The sequence below is a fragment of the Tachypleus tridentatus genome, chromosome 13 (assembly GCF_004210375.1).
Source record: "Tachypleus tridentatus isolate NWPU-2018 chromosome 13, ASM421037v1, whole genome shotgun sequence".
In the NCBI taxonomy this organism is placed as follows: Eukaryota; Metazoa; Arthropoda; class Merostomata; order Xiphosura; family Limulidae; genus Tachypleus; species Tachypleus tridentatus.
Window position 1 is genome coordinate 153,923,394 of NC_134837.1, and position 21,683 is coordinate 153,945,076.

Genomic DNA, 21,683 nt, shown 5'->3' on the forward strand with positions numbered 1-21,683 from the left:
AGAGAGAGACTTGGATCAATGCTAGATAGCAAGTAACCTTTAATTATAGTAAATGCAAGGTAAGAGATATGGGCTATCATAATCTGTTTGATGTTTGGTACAGATAGAAATCCACTCAATAGCACAACTGAAAAAAAGGATCTTGGCAAATTAGTAAAGTCACTTAAGCCATAAATGCAATTTTCAAATTTTTGTAGTAAGTAAGATCCCACAACTTATTGTGTCTTAAGTAAAGAAGGTTAAGAGGCAATCTTATTCAAATTCCCAAAATTATCCTTGCAGATTAATAAGATAAAAAGCCTCTGCTTTTCTTGTTTTTTTTTAAGTTAATATAATCAGAAAGAACAATATTGTGATTTTGGAAAAACAGAAAAGATTCCAATAATGAATATTTAAAAATGAATCATCATCACTAGTAGTGGAAAGCAAGATCTTGTAAAAATGTATCCCTCTTACAGCAGACAAGTCAAAGTGCATATTTCATGATCCTTCACAGAGTAACATTCAAAATTTAATTAAACTCTTTTATTATCAACATATGCAAATAAATGTAGCATAAAACATAGTTAACGAATCATATTTTAAGTTTTAAGTAATTAATTCTATAAGGAAATATTTTAAAAAATTCCTCAGTCTCCCCACACGTGAGAATTATGTAATCTGTTCTCGAAGTATTCCCCTTCTCTAACTGATTTACCATATCTCACTGAACAATGAAATTTAACAAAAATTACTCAGTATAATATAGATATTATTAAGGCAAAGTATAGTTTTTATAAACTTCAATATTATTTGTTTATGAGATCATAAACTCGAAAATCAGATTCATTTGCAACACCCACCTATCATATCCTCTCAAAAGTTGCCAATAATTATCCTTGATATTTTATATCACTTATAACCAATAGAAAGGCAAAGTTCTATCCTAGTGAATGATCTATTATATTACATTGTTTTCTGTAGAAAGAACTGCCAATTTCACTTCCAGTTCAAACTCTATTCCCAAGAGAAGCATATCAATAAACTAATATGATTTTTCTGAACTATTAACATCATTATACAAAAGATGGCTTAAATCTCAGTAGCAACTGACAACAAAAAACAAGATATTAAAGGTATGCACTTTTTTTTTCATGCAATATCTTTAGTTACTGTTATAAAAGTAACTAATATATAAAAAGTAGAAACATACTAGACTGGATAAAGCTAGATCAGGCAAGATAATGAAAATATAAAAAATGAAAAAGTCTTTATAAGGAATGCTTGTGAGCAGCTCGTGCATTAAGTCATTTAACATAGTAAAGTGAGCTTGCATTGACCTAGTGATGTACAGCTTGTAGAGCTAAAGTATTAGTTACACACAGTTCAAAGGACAATAAAATAATAAAATTTTGTATGAACAAATGTAAAAATTGTTACAAGTCCTAAAGCATTTAAAATAAACAACTACAGTTTTCAGTTACAATGTGCAGTCATTCTTTCAAGCTATTGCATGTGAAATGCCAGATTTTAAACTGAAAATGTGAAACAAGTACATTTTTTGTTAATTTATTTAATCAAAGTATGATCCTCCAGACTCAATACATTTATACCAAAGCAGCTGTAAGTTTATAAATGTCATCTTTAAAGAATTGGACTTCCTTTGAAGGTACTTTCAATTGACCTTTGGTTTGCAAACATTTTTCTTTGAAAATGCCCAAATGTTTAAAAACGCGATATGTAGAGGGAAAAATCTGGTGAATATGGTTGATGAGATAAAATTTCATTTTAAAGTTAATTTAGTTTTTGAACAGTTACATGTGAAACATGAGGTCGAGCATTGTCATGAAGAAGTATAGGTCCACTGTGACTGAATATTGCTGGATGTTTTCATGACAACTCTTAATACACAAGTTCAAGTTCCCAACAATATTACTCTCCTGTGATTGTTTCTCCTTGGTTTAAGAAGGAACAATGAATCACACCTGCAGATGACTACTAAACACTGACCATAAGCTTCTTAGAGTAAAGAGCTGGTTTTGGCATGTTTTGGCACTTCATCATAGTCAAGACACTGTCTAGATTGTCACTGATTGTTATAAAGTATCCATTTTTCATCAGAGGTAACAATTCTATGTTGAAATTAAGGAGTGATAAACAAAGTTCAACTTGTTTTGTTTGATGGTTTTCAGTCGGTTTACAAGGTACCTATTTATCGAGCTTTTCACCTTACCAATTGCTTCAAGTTGATGGGAAGCTGGTGAATAATTGCCATAAGCTTCTTAATATGAAGAACTAATTTTGTCACATGTTTTGACTCTTTATCATAGTCAAGCCAATGTCCAGACTGTTATAAATAATCCATTTTTCATCACAGGTGACAATTCTATGGAGAAATGGGTCATTTTTGTTGCAAGTTTGAAATGAAGGACAATTTTGTTTTGTCTTTATTGATGGTTTACAGTCAACTTGGAAGGTACCCATTTATTAAGCTTTTTTACCTTACCAATTGTTTACCAAATGTTGGGAAACAGTTGAATAATGAACATTAAGTTTGTTAGGTTCTCTCATGGTTTGGAAGTATCCAATTTAATTAAGGCCTTCAATTCTTCCTCATTAATGGCTATCTGAAGGCAGCCTTAAGGCTGACTTTCAAGGCTTGTATTACCAGAGCAAAATCTCCTAAACCAACACTATCCTGTGCACTTAATAGCTGTGACATCACCAAATGTATGATTGATATTACAAGCTGCTGTAGCCACACTCTGACCAAGCTTGAACTCATACAAGAAAACTGTAAGAATATGAATTTTATCCATGGTGACAAAAATCAATATAAATATGATTTAGTTTCTGAGACAAGTAAAATAAAGTGAACTGAAACAAACTAGACAATATACTACATTATGCTGACAAATTTACCATATTGCTTTTCTTTCAGTCACTAAAAATCAAGTTTCAAATTTTCACATGAAAATTACATTTTATATACAATAGCCTGATAAAAAGGAAGGAAAAAAAAGTACATTTCATATTTTTTATGGAGGTTTCAAGGAAGACCAAATTGACAAAGTCTGTAAATAGTCAGAGAAAATAACAGATGAAATACAGTTTTCTCTGAAAACAAAAAGCATTTGATATTTATTTAGGAAGTTTTAGCAACTATGCGGATGACATTTTAAAAATTTTCATTTTTAATCTCAACATCAAAATCATTTTGAGCATGAAGCAGTCAACAATTTGACTTCATTTTATTATGGACAAATATTAAGTACAAGTACATAATTAAACCATCTGATTTTGTTTATGTACCAAAACTTTAATGCTTATTGAAAGCTTGCCAAATTTTGTGAAGATACATAAAGAATATTAACCATGTCCTGACACATCACAGGACAAAAGCTATGCCATCTTCTTTGTTGACTTGCATTTAAAACTTCATTGACCTACTATATAATTAATTTATGTCAACAAGTTTGGAATCAAATTGTGAATTATATTTCAAACTTTAGTATTATATATAAGTTAATTTGTTAACTTCAAAGTAAATATTAAAAGAACACACCTAAATACATAATTTGGTGAGTCATATGGTTTGCTGAATGCAACACTTTAAAATTAGATGTTTGTGATATCAAAATACCATGTCTCGGGTTTTGTATAAGTTAGGAACTCAAATTACTTATATTGACAAGCTAGAATATAAAATAAAATCCTCATTTGTTTTTCTTTTGTTGAGATACAGCTTATTTCCTGTATCAAACACAGTGGCCCCATTCACCTCTTTCCATTTAGGAAATGGCCTCTTATATACACTTACTTCAATATATGACATGTGAATAACCAATCAACAGCTTAGAATATCCCTGCAGTTACCTTCTCAGCCATTTTAATCTGTGTAAAGGTTACCACATTCTTTCAAACCAAGATTTCAAGAAGGTAGGTTATGTCTCTAGTCTGCTTGAAGTTTCATATTTTTAAAACCTAAATATACTAGTTACTAAGCTCAATAAATTATAACAGAATTCTGTATCATCAATACAGTTATTTATAATTGTCTAGTTATTCAACTGTGCATATAAAAGCAAAAAAAAATGTTTTTGATATCTTCCATATGCAAAATTTTAAAAAAACTTAGCAATTATTGTCCAGCAGTAACCAAGTACAAAGGTCATAGCTAGAAGAGAATTGTTTGCTTTACTTCTTGATTTACTGTTCTATATTTTAAGAAAAACAAGTTAAATCATTTATAACTAAATAGTACTAATTTATATACATATATAACATACAATATTTGAAATGTAACTATATGTATATTACAAAATACTAGTTCACTAAAAACCAGTCAAGATAAGGAAGACTGAAAGCCAGTTTTGTATTACAGGACATGACTGTACATGTACCGTTGTCAATACAAGTTATGTAATGTTAGCTAGGCATGACTGGAAGGTCAATATAATACACAATATATATATGTGTGTGTGTGTGTGTGTGTGTGTGTGTGTGTGTGTGCGCACAAATATATAGAATTATGAGAGTTAAGCTACTTATTCTAAAAATTTGTATTTTTGTGTTATAATATGTAGTCATTCTAGCACAAAAAAACAATTTATATGTATTTCCTAATTTTGTATGATGGTTGCAAGGTTGATGAAGTGACAGGCCTTATGCAGTTAGAATATAGAAAATAAAATATAAAGTCTTACTGAAAACAAATGTTTTAAGTGTATTTAGGAGGTTTTAGAGAATATGCAAATAATATTTGAGATTGAGACAAAGAACAGTTTTGTATTTTTAAATCATAACATGAAACCTCTTTGCACCCCGACTAGTAACAAAACAGCCATTATTTTCACAAATAAATTTTTAGTAAAAATATCTCATTAAAAATCTGATTTTTTGTATACAAAATACTTGTAGTCTTTACTAAAAAATCTATCAAATTTAGTGAACACACACATGCTGTATCAAAAGGTATAGCACAAACACTTAACTTGTGCAAATGAGTACACAAACTCAAGTATATTATACTGAACTGATAGTGAAAGGGTTGAAGAAAGTAAACTTGCATTGTAGTGGATATTATCATAAAAGTGAAAAAGTGCAAACAGCAGTTCAAAGCATTAAATTTGAATTCTGTAAATTTAGTTTGTGTTATAAGTAGGGAACTGTTTCAGGTAAACTGCATATTTTATCAGAAGTGAAAACATTTAAGGATAAATAATTATTATACATGCAGAGGAAATATACCCAGGTTGTGAAAAAAAAGGTAAATACCAAACCCAAGCTCAAATGAGAAATTAAGGAAAAGCATTATACATTTATAAAATTCAAAGAGACTGTTAGAATCATGATTCAGAGACCTATAATTTTAGTGGAGAACAAAACCAAAAAGGCACATGAAAATTGCAGAAAATGTTAAAACTTCCAATAAATATTTTTTCTAGAATGTTAAATGAACATGGAATGTTAAGATTGTGCTTGTAAAAAATTAAAACAAGTTTTAGTTGACAGCTACATAGTGGCTGAGCACTGAAATGCTTTTCTTCATCAGTTTTTAACAATGACAGATGTTAGGTAAATTCCATAGATGGATCTCCCTTTGAAAGAGATTTATATGATGTCTTTGAATAAATCCAGAATTAAACCACATTTAATGAGATACAAGAATGGTAAGTTGAAGGAACATAGTCACCTGAAACAAATATTTATTACGAGATAAACAGAATGAAATATTTATGAGCCATTAACTTGTAATGAATCTATTAATTGTGATGAGGTACCTCAAGATAAGAGACTGAATAATATAACAGTGATTTTTACAGAGGAAAATGGGAATTGTTCAAGTTATCATTGACCAGTTAGTCTTAAACAGTCAATCATTCAATTTTTATTAAAAATATTCAGATTAAACAAAAAAACACTTCTGATAGGAACTTTAATTTTATTAAACACATTCAGCATGTGGACTTATAAAAATTAGATTAAAGATCAAAGTGATGTTATAAGTACATTAGAGAATCAAGATAGAGAAAAGTTCTGCAATATAATTTGAAACCTTAGTTGATAAATATCAATGAAGGTAAATCGGAGGAATGTGAATCAAAAATGTAACATAACCATAAAAAATGGCATTAATTTGGATGATGTAACTAAATAATTACCCAGTCAAGGACTGAATTTAACAATTTCCACTAGAATAAATGATGATAAAAAATTAGATATTTTGTCATCCTTCCATAAAACATGACAACAAGAAAAGCATTTTTACAAAACTGAAATTGAAGTAGTGGAGATTCAACAGAACATGAGCAACATCAACTTTGTGTTAACTCACTTTCAAACCCATGACAACAAGAAAAGCATTTTTACAAAACTGAAATTGAAGTAGTGGAGATTCAACAGAACATGAGCAACATCAACTGTGTGTTAACTCACTATCAAACCCATCTTTTGATCATCCTAAGATAACAGTAATGAAAGAACAGAGCATGGCAGACCTTTCTAAAAAAAAAAAGGTGTTAAGTACATTTTGGCTAAAAATGTAAACATTAACAATGAGGATTTCTTTAGATACCTTAAGAGTAAACAAAACCTGAAGGCAGGAGTAGAGTCTCTGAGGAATGATAAAGGATTGTTTTTTTTTAATTTTGCACAAAGCTACACAAGGGCTATCTGCACTAGCTGTCCCTAATTTAGCAGTGTAAGACTAGAGGGAAGGCAGTTAGTCATCACCACTCACTGCCAGCTCTTGGCTGGGTTACTCTTACCAACAAACAGTGGGATTGACCATTACACTGTAATGCTCCCACAGCTGAAAGGACAAGCATGTCTGATGTGAAAGGGATTTGAACTTACAGCTCTTGGATTGCACATCAAGTGCTCTAACCACATGGGCATGCCAGACCTGATGATAAAAGGAATGCTGTTATGATGATTATCAGATGGCTGGATTACTAAATTCTACTTTTTCTTCTGTTTTTACTGATCAAGATGTAAGCAATACTCCTCACCATAAAAGTTGCTAGATAGAGACATGACTAAAAGATATTATTACATTAATAATGAATTTAAGCAGAAAGCCAGGAAACTTAAAGAATGATAAGGCTCATGGATCGGATATACGAGACACTTTCCGATACGTTTTTGTAAATAACTGAATAGTGAGCAAGTGTCAGAAGATTAGAAGTTAGTTTTATCCCTCTTTTCAAAAGAAGTGATAAAAACTATCCAAGCAATTAAAGGACTATTAGCCTTACATCAACAGTCAGAAAAGTCTTGAAAAAGATGCTTTGCAAATTCATGTTAACATATTCAAACTCTGTTAAAAATTAACATGGCTTCACAACACTGACATCTTACCTTACTCATGCTTTATCATTCTTCATTACTGTTTATGTTGATAAAGGTAAAGGTGTGGATTTGTTACATCTGTATTTTTAGCAATAGTGCCACACTAAACACTTGTTAAAAAATTATCTCTAAATGTGTGTGTGTGTGTGTGTGTGAGAGAGAGGGATAAGTTTACTTTCTGAATTAAAAAATAACTGATGGAAGAAGGAAGAGGGCAGTCGTAAATGGAGTTCAGTGAAATTGAACTCATATCCCAAGTGTGGTACCTCAGTGCTCAATGCTAGTAGAGCCTTTGCTCTTTGTGAATTGCGTCAAAGGCATAGATGGAATGAAGCATGCTATTTCCAGGTTTTTTTACATCTGATTCTAAATCTTAAAACTTTCGCTTAATTTGCAAAAAAATCAAAATATTTAAATAAATTTAAATTCGTTAAATTTAAATTATTATTTAAAATATCATAAATGGTGAAGCTTACATTTCAGGAGGTAAAATTAAAAGTTAATCCAAATTGCTTACGCTTTAAATGTGTAAGTTAACTTAACTCTAGTCGATGCTTTTAAGTTTACATCCGAGTTACTTTTAACAACAAATTATACTGCTCTAGTGTTTATACTTTTTAATCTACACTCCATGATTTAGGCTTAGGTAAGTTAACCTAACACTGAGTAATAATCTAATATAATGTAACATATCAAAACTTACAAATGGGAACTTTGCCAAAAATTTCCAGCCATGAGTAACACTGAAACTAAAAAGTTAAATTGGCGTTTAAAGTCTTCAGTATAAAATTGTCTTATTTTTTAGTTTAATTTGTTGTTCCAAATAAAACATTTCAGGCCCAAGTCACCCTTCCACGCACTGGTTGACAATGTTTCACCTCACGATTTTTTCAAATCCAAAGGCTGTGCTAAAATTTTTGGAAATTCAGCTCGTAATTCTGAACTAAGTCTTGTAACTAGTACACGTTATGTAAATTTCGAGCATTTTCTCTATTTTACTACAAATAAAACTATTTGGTTAATATTATAATCAGATATGGCAAAAAATGACACAAAATTGGATATTTCGGTTGTTAAATTCTACTTTTTATTCAGTTTTGAAGATTTAAGCAATATCCCTTGTCTTGAACTGCTGCTAGACAGAAACAAGATCAGAAGTAGGCAAGTGTCAGAAGATTAGAATTTGTTACACCATCAAAGTGTCTTTTTATTTATCATAACAGTTATCAACAATTACGAAAATGTACAATAGTGTGCTAAAATGTTAAGACAAGAGAATATTTTGCTTCTTTTTTTTTCGATTTTAAATGGCTAATTTTTCCATTCAATTACAAAATGTAAACTTCAACATTATGCTAATGCTTCACTGATATCTGTTGGCAACTGAATAAGCCAGAGTGAGAATGCTTATCATATTATTTAGAATTTCCATATATTTGTACTAAAGGTATGTCATAAGAGTTCTGCTTGAATGAACAAAGTGGTAATATTTAGGGTCTGAAATAACTGTCATGGTATCCTATGCAGTGTCTCAACTTTCTAGAAAGAAACTAGCAAGGAGCTAGCATATGGTACCGATAAGTCATAGAAGAAATCGATTTAATAGCACTCAACAAATAAACTTTGATAACAAAAAAACAGTGTTTAATATTTTGTATAAAGTTTTTTGGCATGCCACGTCCCGAAATTGTAAAGAACTGTCAGTAGATCATAGATTTCGCATAAAAGCTTCACATGATTCTGGTTGAACTTTCTGAAAAATTACCGCAGACTTGAAACGCTCCCCAAACACTGTCAAGTGCACCTCAAATTGTGAGACCAAGACAGATGAATTTCAAAATACGGAAGGAAGAGGCAGAACACCTAAACTCAATTACACTGATGTTAAGTATCTTCGTTTATACAGTCATTGGAACAAAAGGAAGACTGTCACCGATCTCAAGCATAAGACCATTTACTAAATGAAAGAAAAGTGTCCAGATGTATAGTATCAAGAAGACAGAACTAGAATGGAATATTTAGTCGTGTACCACTTTAAAAACCAATACTTTGATAATGTACCAGCGCGAGTTCTATCAGATACTGATTCATTATAGTAGACTCAGTGGTTCGCGTATTACTTGTAAAGGATTCTACTGTCAAGAAGATAATAACCACAAACTCTCATCCAATCAAAATAGAAATTACTTAGTAGAGAAAGAAGCTGCCAAAGTCATTCAAATGATGCAATGGCTCCCACAGAGCCCCTATCTCAACTCCACTGAGCAGATCTGGGATTTAATAGATCAAAAATTTGCAAATTAAAAGCTACTCCTAAAGAAACTTTACGGGTGTATAGTAAATACATCTGGAGCAAAATCCCAAAAAATACTTCAATTAAATATGTTGCAATGATGCCTCAAAACTTCTACAGTTATTGAAGTAAAGGAAAGTTTTTGCTGTACTAAATATGAAGATTGATAACATTTTGATGTTTCACCTGTGATTTACCTTCCATTGTTCTTTGAAAGCAGCCTGAAATCTAATAATTGACTTTGTCATCACGCCATTGCACAGTGCTGTAACCTGATTTCACGCTTTATTTGCTGTGAGTCACTATGAAAAATCAGATTTAAGCAGTAAAATGAATTGTACACAGATACCTGTAAGTCTTTACAATAAAAATAATTTTGATATGATGACGAATGTTAATAAGCAATAATTCATTGTCTAGTTTTAGCTCATAAAAACTTTCATAAGACCAACTCTAAATAAATAAAAGAGGTCCTGTTTGTTTTTATGGTTTTACTCTTTTTGACGCGGGTTCGAATCCCCGTCACACCAAACATGCTCGCCTTTTAAATCGGGTGGGGCGTTATAATGTTACAATCGATCCCACTATTCTTTGGTAAAAAAATAGCCTATGAGTTGGTGGTAAGTGGTGATGACTAGTTGCCTTCCACTAGTTGTCTTACACTGCTAAATTAGGGACGGATAGCGCAGATAGCTTTGTGTAGCTTTGCACGAAATTCAAAACAAATAAACTGCCCCGTAGTCTTCTTCAGTATCCTCCTTCACACAAAAAAAAATTCTTGCCTTAAAATGCTTAAAAAAAACCCTTTTCGTAAATGAGCCTCTGCCCTTTTGATATTCTCTGCACATTGTTACATTTTATGATGGAAATGTTAAAATTATGCGACAATTTAAGACAGTTTTAAGGTTTCTAACAAGGAAACAGGCCTTTATAAACGGTTATCTTCGGATGTTGTAGATGCAATTAATTTAAGGGATTTTAAAGAAGAACTTTTTTAGCATCTGAATGATAAAGGCTAATTTTTAGTTTTTGCGTTTATTTTAATTCAGCGGATAGAATAGACCAGATGGACCAGAAAGCCAGTTGTTGTCCTTTAATGTTATACCATAAAGCAATATATCGTAAGTTACTTGATCGATAGATTAAAAATACCAGTATTTTAATTAGAATCTGAAAAGGATGTGGTGTTAGTGCACTCACTGGTAATAGCACTATCTCTTACATGTTTGGACTTTTTCTTTATATGAGAATATAGTTCATGAGAATGTCTGCTACCTCTAGATAAAACCATAAAGATTTTTCTTTGTTTTGAATTTCGCACAAAGCTACTTGAGAGCTATCTGTGCTAGCCGTCCCTAATTTAGCAGTGTAAGACTAGAGGGAAGGCAGCTAGTCATCACCACCCACCGCCAACTCTTGGGCTACTCTTTTACCAACGAATAGTGGGATTGACCGTCACATTATATCGCCCCCACGGCTGAAAGGGCGAACATGTTTGGCACGACGGGGATGCGAACCCGCGACCCTCAGATTACGAGTCGCACGCCTGAACACGCTTGGCCATGTCAGGCCCAAAACCATAAAGATACCGTCTCACATAACAGTGTTTTTTTTTTTAATGTGTATAAGTACAAGCGTTTTTGTTTTATTGTTTTGAATTAAGCACAAAGCTACTCAATGGGCTACCTGTGCTCTGCCCACCACGGGTATCGAAAGCCGGTTTTTAGCGTTGCACACGTACAAGCGTATCTAGTTTTCACATAGAGTACTACCTGAGGTAGTCGCTGAGTTCCTTTCATCCGAGTTATCTTTGAACTGGGTTACTCGTCTAGAATATCACGTTCATTATTTCGTGGGAAAGAGTTTTTGTAAAAACAAAATATACTGTGTAGAAATAGATAATATTTTCTTCTAGTAGATTAGGTTGTACCTTTTTATATACATACGTTTCTTTTAACTGACTAACAATGAAACAGCTAGTGCATTTTTGCTGTAAAATAATGTTTTCACATACGCTTTTATATAATTCTATGTTTTCTTAATTTAAGATAATTATTCACAAAGACTCATTGAGAGATTTACTTCTCATCAATAGCTTTAAAACCTCCAAAAAAGGCACCATAAATGCATTCTTTCTTTTCTGTCTTTTATATTTGGTGTTAATAAAGATTGTTTCACATTACTGTACACTCATGACACCCTATGAAAGCCAGTGTATTTTTGTAACATTTTTGGATATATAGATAGTTAATCTCAATTGTAACAATACTGAGAAATTAAAGTAATATAACTAAACAGTTAAAACTGAAGAAAAGACTTTTCAAGATCTTCAAGATAACTGAGGAAAAGTTAGGACACCCCCACATTTATACCCACTAAAAATGGCTCAACTCACACACAGGTGTATCACACCAGGTGCACATGATTAAAAGATTATTACTCGGCATTTTGAATAAGGCTTGCCCAATTTAAACCTCAGACATTTAGTTTGGTGTGCTCCTGAGCTAGTGAGCACCATGGTGAGAGAAAAAGAGCTGCCTGAGGCCTTCAGAAAGAAATTTGTAGCAGCTTATGAGTCTGATAAGGGATTGGATTTAGAAAGATCCCAAAAGATTTTGAAATCAGCCATTCCACTGTCCGGAAAATAGTCAACAAGTGGAGGGCTTTCAAAACAACTGCCAACATGCCCAGGTCTGGTCATCCAAGCAAGTTCACCCAGAGAGCAGACTGCAAGATGCCAAAATAGATCTCCAAATAACCTAACATGTCATCACAGGACCTACAGCAGGCTCTGGCTACTGTTGATGTGAAAGTGCATGCCTCTACAATCAGAAAGAGACTGCACAAGTGCCTGACTGAAGTTCACCAGAGAGAATGTAGACAAAGACCAAGACTTCTGGAATAATGTTCTTTAGACAGATAAGTCAACAATTGAATTATTTGGACACCAGAACAGAGGACATGTTTGGCATAAACCAAATATAGCATTCCAGGAAAAGAACCTCATACCAACTGTTAAGCATGAAGGTGGAAGTGGCATGGTTTGGGGCTGCTTTGCTGCAGCAGGACCTGGACAGCTCACAATCATAGAATCCACCATGAATTCTACTGTGTATCAGAGAGTGCTTGAGGAACATGTGAGTCTATCTGTAAGAAAATTAAAGCTGAAGCGGAACTGGACCCTGAAACAAGACAATGACCCAAAACATACCAGTAAATCCACCAAGGACAGGCTGAAAACTAAGAAATGGAGAGTCCTGGAATGGTCAAGTCAAAGCCCAGATCTTAATCCCATTGAGATGCTGTGGGGTGACTTGAAACGGGCTGTACATGCAAGAAACCCCTCAAACATCTCACAGCTGACAGAATTCTGCATTGAAGAGTTGGGCAAACTTTCTTCAGACCGATGTCAGAGACTGGTAGAGGGCTACAAGGAGTGTCTCATTGCAGTTATTTCAGCCAAAGGGGGTAACACTAGCTATTAGGGGGTATTGTGTCCTAAGTTTTTCCTCACTTTGAATATGCATTTTTGTAGAATTACATTTTACAGAAGATCTTGAAAATTTTAATTGTTTAGTTATATTACTTTAATCTCTCAGTATTGCTACAACTGAGATTAAATATCTATATATCCAAAAATGTTACAAAATATGCACAGGCTTTCATAGGGTGTCCTAAGTTTTTCACGTGACTATCATAATGTAAGTCTGTTTTATTTTTGCTTTGCTAAACTCGTTCAAAAGCCAGAGAATACAGACTGGCTTCTGTTACACATTTTCTATTTATCTCCAGTCATTTTGTAAGTATTGTATGATTACTCTAAGGGAAATTAGTGAACCTGATATTACAGGAAGGAAAAATATGGAGCTGTGATTACAGAATTTGTTGATAAGACATTTTCAGCTTTTCTCTTGATAATTGTGTTCCCTTGCACTCTTTCAAATACTTGCATTATCGTATTTAAGGAGTCATAATTAATGAAATTGCATTTTATGAGTGAAATGACTTTTAAACAGGAAGAAGGGATAGCCACTAAGGGTAGACAACTGTCTGAGAGAGTTGCTATGTCTTGGAGAAGATCTTTTCTGGACTTATTTCTCGTTGCAGGAACAGATAGCACAATACTTAAACTTAACTTTGGATGGCTAAGCTTTGGTTTTATAAAGCAACTAAATGTGGATAATCGATATCACTAAGATATAGATGGGTAACACAGGTGTTTCAGTCAAGAGGAGAATTTATTTATGTTATCTATTAAAGCGTTAAAAGAAAGATTTCAGTGAGATATGTCTGCTTATAAAAACGATTTGTACAAGTTTTGCAGAAAGGCATACCTTGCAACAGCTTTCACAAACCACGAATATATTTTTGGAGAAGAATCCAATGAGAAACTACCTAGTGAGTCATTATGGTATAAAGTGGGTATGAGAGCCTTCTTACCTTAACAGAATTAGTTTTTACGTTGTTAGAACTAGAAGCAGATCTTCTAATGAGTCACAGGAGAGAAAGAAGTCTGAAGCTGCAGTGACTGTTCTTCAGAAAGACACATCTCCTGGAGTGAGTGCATCAATCAGACTCGAACTTTACCATAGGCAAACCAGTAGTAAAAAGATTCCATTACTACGACAAAGTCCCACTAGAAACCAATGAGAGAACATGAATTTCCTGACTTTCCATGATGGTGTTTGTACATGAATGTCACCATAGTAGGAAGGACTAAATTACCTGCTTTTAGTGTGGTCAATTTCATATATCTTGCCATTCATCATAGTAGGCGAGGTCGTGAGTGTTTTCAATTGCACAGCAGGGCTTGCAACAAGACATAATTGTTACTACTTTAGTTTTAGAAAACTACTTGACCAAAAATTGGATCTGGGTAGTGACTTGGGGTGGGAGTACAAGGATACCTGCTACAAAAATACTTAGTGTTCATCCATTTCTCTCAGGGTAGGGTGGAAGTTGGTATGTATGTGTAAAAGTATAGGAGCGAAATGTAGTGGACCTGGTTGATATAGGAGTAGCAAAATATTGATTGAATATATTGTGTTATGAGACACTTTGGTAAGTCAACACTGATATTATTCTGATGAATAGTGATGTGACTGTATAGATGTATTCATGACTATGTCTAGGTGATGTCATTCACAAAATGAAGATACTCGTGTCTGATCATGATTTTAGTATTGGTGTAATGGAAATGGATGAATTGCCAAAAGTTTTAGTCAGTTGTTCTTGAGCGACAAGTGAACTGTGTTTTCACAGGAAAATCATTCAGTACCCGTCATATCAGGTTTCGGAATAATGGACTTCACGAGAGTATGTTGTGGAGGAAATCAAAGTTCCTCTCCATATGCAAAAAGTATTCCTTGCTTTACTACATATGAGGCTTTATGCATTGATGCAATATAGTGTGGTGATAGAACCAACGTATAAAATGTAATGTTTATTCTTCAGAGAATGGACAATATTAGCTCATATTGTTATCGTCTAAGGAGATGTCGCTCCAATGCTGTCCTGCAGCTATGGTCAGTTGGTTATTCAACTTTGTACTATAAGTATTGTCAAATGAAATGGAGCTCGCCAAGAATAAAAGTATCGCTAATGCTGCTTTTGTAGGCTTTTGCTTAGAAACAAATACATGGTTGTGGATTCCTGAAAATAATCTCAATTCAACACAACAACACAAGCTCAATGACTTGCTGGTTGCATATGATTATATATTTGTGAGACCAACTGACCAATTTTGAAAAATAAAACTTACTATCTTATAGATATAGGCAAACACGTCTGATTAAACAACCATCAACTGTGCAATCATACAGTCTTCACATAGTTAGTTGTCACCTCTTGTAGTTATTGTCAGGAAGAAAAAGAGCATGTCAAGTTTGTGCTGAATTTAGATGGATGAATGCAACAATAGCTTGTTGATGCATTTTGACTCCTGCGGAGATACATACCTCAATGCACAGAAATATCCATTGGTTCAACCACTTTGAATACTGAGAAGAAGAACTGAATAACACGAGCAAGCTTGTGGCTACTTTGAGCACTTGAGATGGCTTCTATGAGTATCGCAAAATATTCTTTGCCCTTTTCAATGTATCTACCACTTTTGAGAAGTAAATGGTGCTTAAAATGAAGGGGCCGTAATAGGAAAGATGCCTGCATCAATGATATATTTATTGTTTAATCATCACTTTGAGTCTGCTGTTAAATGCCCAAAAATAGTATAACAATGAATAAGAAGAGTAGGTCTGGAACAATCAGGATAGTATTTGTTCAATTACATGCAAACAGAATGCCTTGGGCGTATAATTCGTAGAGCCGGAGCTTTTACTTAATCTTGGTTTAATGCCATATTACTAACATTTTGTGGCACACTTTTCTAACATTGCTGTACTGTTATCGACCGTCACTAAAGCTTATTTGCATTTTAAATGGACTGGGAAATGTCACTAAAATTGTAGCTGGTAAAATATGATTTAGTTGAAATTCCAGTGTTGATGGTGATATCAACAATGGTGGAATAGTTCAGGACAAAGCAAAATATATAATTATATATATGATAATTATTTGCAGATGACTGCTGAATGAAGATACCATATAACGAGTGAAGAAATGTTTGCAGATGTGGTCTTAATCACACATTACCAACATTATATGTGTGTTTGAAAGTTTGCATAGACCATGTATCACTGAAGTACATTTTATATCCATCATTATACAGTCTTATATAGTGCATCGTTTTTTAGTTTATTTTTCTTTCGGCTTATTTTTGGTTATAACAAACTAATATAATTAGTCAGAGGTTTGTATTTGTTCTTTTTAACGCAGTCCTTCCTTTTGATTATAATGTAATTTACTTAACTCTATCAGTATTAATATTCTCTAAATATATATATATTTATTTCGCAAAGAGATCTAATGAAATTTTGTTTTGGAATCATACTTTAGCCATATAAATTTGTAATTACTGTTTGTATTAAAAATTAAGGGAATTTTGCAGTATAATCTGTTATGGCATTATTGTGTTTTAATTATAAAATCATTTTCACTATTAAAGTACTTGTTACGTATGTGTGTATGCTTTTTTTTATAGCAACGCCATATTAGGCTATTTACTGTGTCCACCAAGGAAAATCGAGACCCTGACTGTAGTGTTGTAAACCATAAACTTACATCTGTCCCATTGCCTTTTTCATCCAATGTGAAATGACTTACTTCATATATATTTTGATTTGATCTTAAGGAGTTTCCTTTGCATTTTGCATTCCTGAATTTATCAAAAGGTTTTGTTTTGATATGTTTTATGCTTTATGGAGGGCATTTTTTTTCTTTTTATTAGTACAAAAGGATTATCTTACACTTTTAATGAATTTATTTTTAACATTTAATTTGGAGTTTTAAATAATTCATATTATTGACCAACCCATGATGTAACAGATTTACAGTTATACGTGTATCATAATGCTTGCACTTCTTGCTGTACAGTTTTCATTTTTGCATGTGACGTATGTTCTTCACTGTGTATTGTTCTCGAAAATTGTAGAACGTTCTTGAGTAAGGATTGACAGTGTACTATGTGTGTACATGTATATGATATTAGTGATTGCAGTGTCGCGCGCGAGAATATTGGTGAAGGTTTTCGAGACTAGCGTGATTTATATAAAAGTAACCCGCCAAAACAAGAAAAGAGATTATTATTAGACGGCTACAGTCAATACGCTATAGGTCTAGGAAGGTATAATTCCCTACGTCTATTAATCAGAAAACTACAGAATTTGACCAGGAACGTTATATATTTCGAACAAACCGCTCAACTTCAGTGAATTACTTTGGACGTTATTATTTCTACGAGGACATTAAATATCTTTGCTGAAAGGACTGAACTTCTAACCGGTGTGGGACAAGTTAAGAAAGACGTCGTTAGCTTAAGCGAGGTGCAACTCGAAATTAATTTGCTCGGCATGAACTTGGATCATCGATAAAATATTTAGTTCTAGTCCAGATATAAGACTGTGTTGTTTTGTAAAACTGTTGTATATAAACCATTATTTGTAATAGCTATTAGAAGTAACTGCTATTATAAATTGTCTTGTTTATGTTTAAATGTTAAAATGTATTTGTTTAAAAAAAAAAGGAAATTGTGTGTATCATTCTTGTTGGCAAATAACATAAATATAATATATTTTAACATTTAATTAACTACTAAGTTACATATTCAAATTTTTGTTTATTTGAGATAGTAATACGTAATGTACATAACGTAATACATCAGAGACTCGCCCAAAATTAAATAGTAATATGTAACAAAGAGGTTACTTAGAATTCAAAATTTTGAATTAGAGATGGCTAAAAATAACCTGAAAACAAAGGATAGTGGAAAGATGTAACATATCAGAATACTAAATTTTTCTACCTCTATATTTAGTTGAATTCCTTAACATCACCTAGCAAAGGTTTTTCACAATTTTCAGGCATAATAATATACATAGTTTAAACTCTAGTACATTCGTCAAATAATTGGATAAATTCCTTTCGCCATAGCTGGCCTTTAAGGAGACTGTTTGAAAGGGAGGTTGTAACTTGTGAGATCAAATGGCGTTCGACTCCTAATCTGAGGGTCCCGGGTTCGAATCCCCGTTGCATCAAAGATGATCGCCCTTTCAGCCGTGGGGGCGTTATAATGTGTCGGTCAATCCCACTATTTGTTGGTAAAAGAGTAGCCCAAGAGTTGGCGGTGATTACTAGCTGCCTTCCCTCTAGTCTTACACTACAAAATTAAGGGCGGCTAGCACAGATAGCCCTCGAGTAGCTTTACGCGAAATTCAAAAAACAAACAATCAAATGCCGACACATATTGTGCGAAACATAATCACCATGCAAATAATGCTGATACCACTGGTATCTGCCCCCTCCCAATAGAAAATACGTAAAACATAGGTACTATGAAATTAAATCTGAAAACAATTTTGCATAAAATATAGTTTAAGCAATTGCATAGACGTACACAAACATCCAATGAAAAGGTAACAAATCATCATTGTGTTGTAACATTCCATGGGGAGTTAGACTTAAATTATCATAAATACATATGTTTTATAATAGTAAGTACTCTACTATCTACATGCAGAGTATTACTAATTTGAACAACTCTGTACAACATATATTATATTAGGTATTCCAGTCATTGGCTATCATATACATGCATGTATGCACTAATGAAATAACGTGTTAGCATGTTCTGTTCTTAGGGTTCCTTTTCAATAAATAATTTACACACAGTTTCAGTGTTAATAGCAGTGTCATAATGATTATGTATTAAAGTTGAAGTCCTGAGTTTTTTCTCAGTTTGTGTACAACCAGCAGAGAGAAGATGCCAAATGTTAACACGGACTTAGTAGCATTGTGATAAAGAGTTTGAGTAACATAAAAATAGTTGGTACAGTTAGTGAAATTTACAATGATTTTCTTTTGTAAAGGTTCCTTTTAGTATTAGTATATTAATGTTACATAATATTTGGTATATTTCACATATAAAGCTAGGCTACTTTGTCATTTAACTTGGATATTTCTCAAATTTTTAGGTTATGGTTGGTTGTTCGGCGTTTATTGGCACAAAGTATCTCGGTTTTCTGCGCCAAACAACTGGTAAAAACCGTAAAAGTAAAATTGTTATAAAGTGTAAAAATAAATCAAATTAAAACTAAGCAATGTCAAAAACTCGGATAAAAGATTTGACTAGAACTTAAAAAGCTAATGGCTTGTAAAAATTGATAAAAACAACCAAAATGGAAAGTGCCACCATCCAATGTTAGGGCTAAGCCCTTAGAAAACGTGTCTAAAATGATGTCGCTCAAAGTCGTAACAACAGTAAAATGTAGGCTATTGTGACTTCAGTTTCCCAAAGGCCACATAGTGGTGGATCAGTCCCAGATAAAATAAAGCAATGGGTTAAAAACGTGTCATCGATGCAAAGCCTAGCCAGAACAACTTTCTCCTTCTTATCCTTACGGAAACAAGACGGCTAAAGAACAGGAAAAGTTTCATCTGGAAAAGCTTGTTATGACTTTATTCACTCCAGAACGACTGCCAACTGGCGCGAAGCCAAGCTTCAATAGAGGACTTTAGTCCATATACGGAATAGGCACGTAGTTGCGGTGTCGACGAATACAGACATGGCCAGATAAAAAAAAAAATGCGACACTAATAGAAGATAGAGGAAAACGACTTCGCCGTTGTTGAATACCGGCGAGAACTAACGCGAAACGATTCCATGTCCAGCAGAGATCTAAGAGAGTCACTGTAAATAGAACAATCAGTATACTGTATAGTTTATACGTGATCCAGAGCAAGAAAAATGGTATACAACTCGGCAGTAGATATAGAAATTGTAGAGGGGATTTTGAAAGCAACTACTGAGCCGCAGTAAGCCATTGCGGAGCCTACAGTTACCTGATTTCGAACCATCCGTGTAAAAGGCAATAGAAGGATAGTTTGAAGGATGTTTAGTAAAGAGATGCTTCCAATCGAGACTATCCGCCCTCTGAGAGTGGTAATAATTCACAGTGGAATGGGCTTATCTAATCCAATTGTGCCTGGATACGAAGGCCAAAAGAAGGGATTGCAGATTGTTTATTGTGAAAGAGTATAACCCAACAAGGAAAAAAAGAGACAACTCCAGGTGGGATGTTACGGTAAGAACAGAAGTTTGGTAGCATACTTTATTGGACTCGGTGTACACACTCTGGACTGTAGAAGTGTAGAAAGTCTCCACACACAGCCGAAATCCCAGAAGTTGAATGGGGGTAGTAGCAACTTTCAGGACGTAGTGTTAAGCCTTCTTAAGGTTAAATAACACAGAAACAAGGAATATTTCCCTGATTGAGGTTTCAAGTCCAATCAGGTGATTCACAGTGGAATGCTGTCGATGGAACTCGCACTGGATGGGCGAGAGGAGGCTGTTCCATTCAAGGAACCAAGCATTAACTATTCTCTCCAAGATCTTACAAAGACAGCTAGTCAAAACAAGTGGACAATAATTAGAATAAATCTTGGGATCCTTCTCAGTATTAGAGAAAGGAAATACAATTGCCTGGTATCAAGCATCAGGAAAAACATTTCCCGGCCAAATCTGGTCAAAACATCTAGAAGAAAAGAAAGACAAAAGAAATAGTGGAGCATCTCATAATGAATACATCATTACGTCAAACAAATGTGCTGCCAGACTGATGAAGAGCAAGCGTGAGTTCCAAATGGGTGAAGGGTCGATTATAGTCAAATAGATGATCGACCTGAAAGGAAATAGATGACCGCTTTGCCCTAGACTTAATGGCCAAGAAAGCAGGGGAAGAGACATAAATGCTGGAAAAACAAGTATGAAAATAAATATAAGAACCACTATTAAATAGAGAATAGTTGTGATTTGAGAACATACACTATAATAGAATGATCCATCCCGTCAATAACAGCACAACCCTAGAGGAGATTATGTCCATCAAAGTCTACCAGGATTAGAAAGAGACAGCAACTGTTCAATGAAAGCATCAAGGTCTGATTTATCATGTCTCTTCAGGAGACAGGTACAGAGAGCAAACAGTGATGGTTTGTTTTTAATTTTGTGCAAAGTTACTCGAGCGCTATCTGTCCCTAATTTAGTAGTGTAAGACTAGAGGGAAGGCAGCCATCACCACCCATTGCCAATTCTTGGGCTTCTCTTTTACCAACAAATAATGGGATTGACCGTAACATTATAACATCCCCACGGCTGAAAAGGCATGTTTGGTGCGACGGGGATTCGAACTCATAACCCTCAGGTTACGAGTCGAACAGTGATAGAAAGACCCAAGTAAACATGGATGACTACAGCCTCCAAGAGTGTATCAACTGGCAAAGCCAGGTTGGTACGTGTCGATTGACCAGCAATGCAACCATCATCCACCACACAACCTGTCGTTTTGGTATGAAGAAAACTGCCAAAAGGTAACTGAATCAGCAAGTTTCAGACATGTTTCCTGTAAGGAAAGACACATAGGATGATAAGAATCAATCAAGACTT

General features: G+C 33.8%; 1 protein-coding gene across 7 annotated transcripts in view; it reads right to left on the bottom strand.

The window, feature by feature from the left end:
- Positions 1-8,439, bottom strand: part of CycC (cyclin C) — a 103,215-nt gene extending 94,776 nt beyond the window's left edge. For 2 of the 7 annotated variants that reach the window (XM_076483668.1, XM_076483670.1), the window contains exon 1: positions 7,809-8,027. Coding sequence is in view for 3 of the 7 variants with exons in the window: in XM_076483665.1 (XP_076339780.1) it covers positions 8,036-8,067 (32 nt within the window). In the remaining 4 variants the exon portion in view is untranslated. Of the gene's footprint in view, positions 1-7,808 lie in introns of all 7 variants that reach the window. The other 5 variants (XM_076483665.1, XM_076483669.1, XM_076483666.1 and 2 more) reach the window with 5 other exon arrangements.
- Between the last annotated feature and the right edge of the window lie 13,244 nt (positions 8,440-21,683).